At 42.8% G+C, this 8301-nt stretch overlaps 1 protein-coding gene across 1 annotated transcript; it reads left to right on the forward strand.

The window, feature by feature from the left end:
• Positions 1-1289: 1289 nt before the first annotated feature.
• On the forward strand, positions 1290-7957 carry c4h2orf50 (chromosome 4 C2orf50 homolog). Its single transcript, XM_048531362.2, has 3 exons — positions 1290-1648; positions 3393-3432; positions 6153-7957. The coding sequence occupies exons 1-3, from the start codon at positions 1443-1445 to the stop codon at positions 6342-6344; spliced, it is 438 nt and encodes a 145-aa protein (XP_048387319.1). The 5' UTR covers positions 1290-1442; the 3' UTR covers positions 6345-7957.
• Positions 7958-8301: the final 344 nt, after the last annotated feature.

The following is an 8301-nucleotide window of genomic DNA, read 5'->3' on the forward strand; positions in this document are numbered from 1 at the left end:
TTGATGGACTGAATGGTATATTTCTGTTCCTGTGTCTTGTACTCTAACAGCCTTAAGGGGGAATCCAGCAATACATGGGAGGACATGTGGAAAGTGGGTGGCTGGGATGAATTGTTACGGGCAGCCAGCCACCAGCTGTCATTGATGGGCTGAGTGTACACCATGAGGATGCATTGGACTAAACTGTAGGTACAGGGCCCAGGCGGTCAGGATGAGAGTTGCAGTTAAAACGCCAGGTTGTAGGTAAGAACATGTGGAAGATTAGTAATGCTGGGCTACCAAGGCAGAAGGGACGTGGTGACTTGGGGCTGGTTGGTCCTGATGCACTGCTTGAACCTGGGAACTCACGGTGCCCTGCATTGCTTTCCATGATTACTCAATTCTTAAATGTAACCTACGAATGGGAAATTCGGTGTGGGCAGAGTCCGTGTTTGTTTAGCGTCCCAACACAAAGGCTCCATTTCTGAATGACGGGAGACCCATCGAGGCACAACTGCATTAATCATGTACCTACAGAGTTTAGCTTGAAGTCATTTGCAATCATATCACCGCGCGCATGATATATCCACAGCACGCAAGTGTGCGAGCTGTCTTGACCATGTCATTAGTCTTTGTTTATTAAAAATAGCCATGTACGTTAGACACAAGTAATCCCAGGTAGTCTTAAAAGAGGCACATGCAGCCAAATAGCACACCAGTAATGCTAGATCTCAATAGGCTGCACAACGGTTGACTAATCTCTCAACTTTTACTGTATTCATGGTGCAACTCTAAAAATCCAATTCCAAGACCCACCCTGAGCTATCAGGCAACTAGGCTTTACATGATAACAAAGTGTGGAGCTGGGTGAACACAGCAGGCCAAGCAGAATCTCAGAAGGGTCTAGGCCCGAAACGTCAGCTTTTGTGCTCCTGAGATGCTGCTTGACCTGCTGTGTTCATCCAGCTCCACACTTTGTTATCTTGGATTCTCCAGCATCAGCAGTTCCCACTATCACTGATAGGCTTTACGTGAATTATGTTTTGCAGCTCAGAGTGAGCAACAGAATCTACAGCAGGCAAACTCAAGTAAATTCATTCCGATCTCCCTACTCTCTGTCCCACCAGTAAATGCCTCCTTCACTCGCTGATTGCCTGTTTTTATTAATCTCTTCATCTCTCTTCCTTACTGCAGGGACTGACTGATCCTGCTCTATTCCCTCTCGCCTCGCTGCTCTTGGTCTGGCGGCTCCCTCCAGAGATTCCCCGTTTCCAATAGCGACTGTAAACAACTTCGAGTAACTGCTTCGCCAAAGCTGAAAACTTTTTTCTGCTGAACTGGGGGAGGGGTTTTTATTCTCACCACACCCCCACCCCCCAACCCCGAGAAAGAATGAGAAGGAAATCACAACTGCCCATTCGCCGAGGGAAGCTGTTGGTGACCTGGACCCGTTTTGCGCGGACATGGGGAGCAAGGGGCTGCAGTTGAGCAGAACCACTTCGGCCGGTTACCGTCTGGCAGAGAGACCGAATGCTGGGAACCTCCCCGGCCACAGTAAAGCGGCGACGGGCAGCCGATCACCGTGGAGGAGCCCTTTCCTGGGCACAGTGCAGCAAGACCAGGTGTGGAGGGAGTTCATCCGAGCTGAATGGCAGGGACTCAAAGAATGGTGAGCTCACTGCGATCCACTTTCTCTGCTGAAATCCGTTCTTGCATTTTGTTTTTAGGCTATGCATTTTACAAAAGAAAACACCAGTGATTTCACAGATAACAAAGCGTGGAGCTGGATGAACACAGCAGGCCAAGGAGCATCTTTGGTGCACCAATGATTTCACACTCCGTTTTCTGCTACAGATGTACAATTTGTTTGAGACAGAAATGCTTTACTTGCCTTTTTTTTATATTCCTACAACCCTGCTTTTCCAGTAGTTACGCTCAGGACAAGTACTGAAAGGGCCAGTACATTTTCTCAAACTAAACACAGTCTTTGACCAAGCTGCTTGTTGTATACGGTTATGATTCTGAAAGGGTTAATGTTGAAGACTGCATTAAGCTGCACCCAGTCTGATGATATCTGAAAGGTTTGGGCAGGGAAGGGGAGAACAGATCTGTAAGTCTCCCTGTAGTCTTTGTCACAATGTCTGTCATAGGAATGTAACTTGCACCTGATTGCCCTTATGCAGTCAACTACACCTTGTTAAAGCCTCTTCTCATTTGAGTCGTGTTGTTTTTAAATATGCTATGTTGGGAAGAGGAGCCCATGCAGGTCCCAGATTAAAAGGAGGATGGAGATAGCCAATCTACCAAAACTCTGATTAGCTCATGCTACAACATGCCAGCAGCATTAAAATCACAAAGTGTTGGTGAAACTCAACAGATCTGGCTGGGGTTCTGAAGAAGTCATATCAGACTTGAAGCAGTAGCTCAGTTTTTTCTCCACAGATGCTGCCAGACCTGCTGAGTTTCTTCAGCACTTTCTGTTTTTATTTCAGACTTGCAGCATCCAAAATGTTTTGCTTGTAAATGATACCAGTGGTAGTCATGTAAGGATTTAATTGAGTTGCACCAATACAAGAATTGGTTTTGTGCATCCCCGGGAGCAGCCCATAAACCACATACTCCTGCATCTTGGAGTTGCTTGGCATGAACCTCAACTAGACCCACTGCATCTCTTTCTGGATCTTCTTTAAAAAGCTATGTTCCAGAAAGAGGAAGACAATGATTTCTTCCCCGTCGAAGCATCCTCAAGGACAACATGGAGAGGAGGTGAAACTTCCTGTCTATAGGAAGGATCTGGTACAGAGGACCTTTCTCAACTCCTGCCAAATTTAGTGCTTTCTAAAGTCTCTATGGTTCTGTTATTTTGCATGTAGGATGCTGTCTCGGCATTCTCGTAGACATTTCTTTTTGTTTCTCTTCACAGCATTGTAATTCTTATCCACTTAACACACTACTTTATGCCCATTCCATAATAGAATTAAGTTCTGTATTCATGAAGGACTAATTCACTTGGATAACAACTTCAATTCCATTTGTGCTGTTGTTACTTGATATTCACTTTATTGTGAATTTGCATGGTGTGTGCCTCTGATTATGAAATGAAATTGCTCCTGTAATTGTGTTGGATTCTTATGGTTTGCTAACTACAGGTCTGAAACAACACACAATCTTTTGGTGTTACTGCAAACTGATCTTCTTTTGTGTGCATAAGTTCTGTTGTTCCCTACTTGCTGTTGTTTGGATATGATTGACCTGAACTTCAAATTACCTTTCGATTTCTAATTCTAAGCGTCCTGAAGAAATTGGCTTTCTCAAGATGCACATTTGTATGTAACATATTATACTGACACCTTTTTGCCATATTCCCCAGGTGGAACCTATTGGATTAACATTTTGTCCTTTTGTTTTACCAGGGAAAAGAAATGGAGCTTTCTGAAAGATTATGATGACAAGGTAAGGATTGCAATCAATATGAAATGGCCATATTTCTAAATACTTTTCCATTTGGTATAATTTACATTTGCAGTATATTTCCATTTGATGATATTTTCTGTGCCTTGAGAATGCGTTGTTTGTTCATGCTGCATAATAAAAATGTTCTGTCATTGTATTGTCAGATCCAAGTGGTGCTTTCATCAAGTTGTGGAATTCAACATTAATTTCAAATAAATTTTCTACAAAATTTGCTTAGATGTGCCAAAATGAATTGAAATCCCAATTTTTAAGATTGCGAGAAACGCAAAGAAATTGTTAACAATTTTGTAGTGCGTGAAGTTTGCTGAAAATAAATTCTGCAATATTGATCCCAATGCATGTTTACTTTCCAAGAATACAGCTGTGCTGTCTAGATAAGGAGAAGGCATTGTTAGATTTTGCGTAGTTAGAAATGTTTAGGTCAGCTTTTTATTTGTTACCACCCCGTTTTCAGTTTTCATGTATCGATGTATTATTGGAAGCTTGCAGTGTCACAATTCCTGATCCTGGCTTTATAAACATTGTACCATTTTCACTAGTATTACATGAACCATTTTTAGACATCGCTTCAAGTATCCTGTTGCAATGGGGCTGTGAAACAGTTTCAAGAAGAAAAACGGCCTGTGTTCATGTTATTTAAATATTTAGTTTCTTTCCCTCTTAAGTCTGTGGCTCTAGTTTAGCATAAGAGAAGAACATTTCTAAGTGATTTAAGGACTATAGAATTGTTTTAAGAGATAGATTTAAAGTTGTAAATGTCTGCTGTCCAAAATTAATATCAGTGGGAAAGTAATGCTGTTTTTTTCATAATTGGTCTGTTTTCTACCAAAGGATGTCTCCAGTGCCAAGGTCACAGAACACCTAAGCTGAATTTGCAGCAGAATTTTGCAGGTAGACAGTGAGAAAATGATTCTACTCCAGAAAATGAGACACTGCAGTCTAAATATTTGCTATCTGTGATGAATTGCAGACAAGAGGTTCTCATGACCCACCATTACACAGTATTGAAGAAGAATAAGTCTTATCACTTCAACTCTCTCTTTCTCTTTATAATTTTGTCTATCTCTTCTTTGATCAATTGTACTGTAGCATCTGCCCCTGTAAATCTACTCCCCTTATTTATTCCAAGTTTTGAGCAAATATATTACGGTCTCATGTTTTATCTCTGCATTGAAATTAAGAGCTGTCATATCGTACACGTCAATGACATATTGTTTCCTGATGCATGCTTCTTATGGACGGGTGCAGACATGAGCACTTGGGGAGTATAGAGAATCAGTCATAGGAACCTTCTGATGGTGACACTCACTGCGCAGACTGCAGCAGCAGGTAGGGGTGAAAGCAGAAATATTGAAGATGATTCATGAAAGGATTCTGTCCTCTCCATGCTCAGCGTGTGGAGCTGACAACCTAGTTGCATCATCAGTGGCCTGTTAATCCAGATACCCAGGTAATGTTCTGGGGACCAGGGTTTGAATCCCACCAGGCCAAATAGTGGAATCTGAATTCAATAAAAATCTGGAAAGAGTCTAATGATGACCATCAAACTAATGCTGATTATCGGAGGGGAGAAATTGTGTAGTTCACCAATGTTCTTTCAGGAAGGAAACTGCCACCCTTAACCAGTCTGGCCTCCCTGTGACTCCAGACCCACAGAAAAGTTGTTGACACTTAACTACCCTCTGGGCATATTGGGATGAGCAATAAATGCTGGCCTAACCAGTGATTCCCTCATCCCTTGAATGATTTTTTTTTAAATGTTGAGTGACAGAGACGTAGACTTACAGCTTCTGTCAACAAATAACACTTACTGATGCACTTAAGTGATTATATTAGATGTTGGGGGTGTGTGGGGCAGCGGTACTCTCAAAGACTTTTAGCATTTGAAGAAATCGGTTGCCAAGATAAGAAGTTTTTTCTTTTCTGACATTTCCATTGTGCCATCTACACTTGAACATATGGCAACTTCACGAGGCCCTGACAGCAGATGCTTGAGTCGCCACCATCTCCAGCTTTGATGTCTTCTCAAGCGTTGATCATCTAAGCTCTTGCGTCCATCTCTTTTTGAGGTGGTGTGACCCATAGTTGGATCATGTTGACATGGTTTCTCAAGGCCTCACAGATGTTCCTGCATCCCTTTAAATCAGTGGCAGTTCATCGTGAGTGAGAGTGGGGTTGCAACATGCTTCTGTCTATCAGGATGGCAGTGTGTCTACCCTCTCACCTTCAACTGAAATATTTCCTGACACCAGTGCCTGAAGCCTGACTGTCCCAGCCTTGCCTAGTAGCAACTGAATGTATCAGGAACCCTAAATTGATCAAGTGCAACCTGCGACCAGCTTTGTGAAACAAAGTGAGTATCACAGCACTCTACACCAATCCCACAAATCCAAAAACTTCATCATAGAAGTATCTATTCAAATTGCCTTTCATAAAGAAAAGTAGTTTGCAATGACATCTGAGTGAGTTTTGAAAAGGTGGAAATTATTGTTTCTGAAATGCATAAATGTCAATTTAATCTGCGGAGTGATAGCAGAGCTTCTTTGAGATTGAAATATGCTCCAAGCAATCCTTGAACGTGATTAAATACACTGGGATTTAGCCGTACAATCTCCCTTTTATGTGCAGTACAACGTACTTTTTGCACACCTTTTTAAGCAAAGGCTTTTAACTTAATTTTCATCTTTTTTTTTCTCCAGGGAAGACCAAAAGTACAGGAACCACTGCCTGAATACATCCCTGTGTTCTCCGACAAAGTTCCAAATACCACAAACCAGACATTTGGCAGTAGAATAGACTCCCAGCATGGTCAGGCAATAATAAGGATGGACTATGGGCTTCAGAAAGAAAACCGAAAGAAAAAGCTGGATAATGAGCTTATCCTGTGTTAAACAAGGGAAAGTAACATTTCATGAAACAGATACTTGCTCAGGGGAATAATTAACTGATCACGTTAAAACAGAGAAATTGAAGACTTAGGCCCCAAAACATTAATTTGGAGGCTGGGAGGGCTCTGTTCGAGTTGGGGAGGAATGGTTGGGGGAGATTGCTTGGAGAGGTGGCTTTATGGTCAAGGAACTCAAAGCAGCTCTTAAGATCGTGTCGGTATTATCGGCAGCACCTCACTGGGACAGATTGAAAGGCTAGGAAGGCTAATGAGAATGGTTATAGCCTGGTCCCATGGGCAGTGGGACAAAGGAGGAAGGGGTTCAGGGATCACGTGGCAGTGAGAGGGGAAGAGGATGCTAACAACATCAGGGCTTGGGGGTACTCCAGCATTAGGATCTTAAACTCTGGTGAGGAGGTTTAGCCGTACTCACATTCATGGTGGTGTAGGCAAAAACATAGAGGGCAGCGTGAGAAGGAACAGAACCATGAGCTGGATCAGAAGCACTCAGTGGGGTGTTGCAGGCACACAGGGATTAGAGACTTCAATGGTGCTGGGAGCAGGAGGAGAGATTAGAAGCATCTGGCTAGTAGTGGGAGGAGGTTAATTTCAATTGTTGAATTTAATTCCTTTCATATTCTGCACCTCACCATCTGTAACATTTGTACCGTTTTCAACCTCTACAAATTCTTTGTGGCTTTGAACATAGCCTGTTGTGCACCGTACCTTTTCATCCTATCATTGGTGATTATGCCTTTGATCTCTGGATCCTGGGTTTAAATTCATCCCAAACTGCATGTGTTTAATGTGACATATGTCTAACAGATACAATCCAGGCTTAACAGTCTTACATCTTAATAAATTAAACAGCTCCTAATTAGTGTTGACAGTGTCATTCAGAGGGGTCTAAAGATGTGAAATACTAAAATAATCTCTTAAAGTTGTGCTATTCGTAGATTAGAACAGAGACATTTTATTGAGTGAAATCGGTTGCACTGAATCTGGGAGTATTCAAAATGAATACAGGATACTCGACAATGATTCCCAGTCCGAATATTTTCCAGTTTGAGTGCAAAACATTGTCAATACCTTCAAACTATTGTTGTTCCTATAGAAAACCATCAGCCAGGAGCCTCTCAGACTTCCCCCCCATAGTATAAAGCAACATCCCCCATCCAGGTACAATGACCATTGATAACCCGGCCTTTGGTCTACCCTGCATCCGAGTCCTGATGTATCCACTTATTGTAAATGTTAGCAAAGGACTTGTGACTAATACCAGGAAATCAAACTGCTTCCTGGGCCATAGCAAAGCCAACTGCAGCAAATGAAGAAGAACCTGACCTGGGTTGGCTACTTTCTGAGAATCTCTTAGTATTGAGTGATCGGGCATCTTTAACAATATTTTATACTCGTTTGAGAGATGGAAATGCTTTTTCTTATTGCAGCGAAATGGCTTTCCTGTGAGCATTTCTGCATTTTTGTGTTGCTGTCACACTAACACTGAATTAGTTTGTGCTGGAATTTCCCAGTAACTGTCAACTTTCTATGTACTGAATCCAAAAATCCCAATAATAAATTTTGCAAATGTGTTAAATAAATAAACCCCGCCCACGGCCGACGCCGGCGAAACCCCGCTCATGGCCGACGACCTCATCGCTCCGCCCACAACCTCCACAGCCAGCAACCCCAGAGGAGACAGCCACACTCAGCCCTGCCGCATCTTCACCATCCCCCCAGACCTCCCACTGACTGAGGACGAACGGTCAGTCCTTAGCAAGGGGCTCACCTTTGTCCCCCTACAACCACACATCAACCAATACCAGTCACGGTTGGACATAGAGCAGTTTTTCCGCCGTCTTCTTCTTTACTCTCCATCTTCGGTCCGCCTCCCCCTCTCTCCCTATTTATTCCAGCTCCCTCTCCCCATCCCCCTCTCTGATGAAGGGTCTAGGCCCGAA

This window comes from Stegostoma tigrinum, chromosome 4 (genome assembly GCF_030684315.1).
Source record: "Stegostoma tigrinum isolate sSteTig4 chromosome 4, sSteTig4.hap1, whole genome shotgun sequence".
In the NCBI taxonomy this organism is placed as follows: Eukaryota; Metazoa; Chordata; class Chondrichthyes; order Orectolobiformes; family Stegostomatidae; genus Stegostoma; species Stegostoma tigrinum.

What these genes read in the sequence shown, in the direction of transcription:
- c4h2orf50 (XM_048531362.2), top strand. Translation starts at nt 1,443, where the DNA reads ATGGGGAGCAAGGGGCTGCAGTTGAGCAGAACCACTTCGGCCGGTTAC. An exon ending in TGGCAGGGACTCAAAGAATG is followed by an intron (nt 1,649 to 3,392) that starts GTGAGCTCACTG and finishes TTGTTTTACCAG; the next exon opens with GGAAAAGAAATGGAGCTTTC. An exon ending in TGAAAGATTATGATGACAAG is followed by an intron (nt 3,433 to 6,152) that starts GTAAGGATTGCA and finishes TTTTTTCTCCAG; the next exon opens with GGAAGACCAAAAGTACAGGA.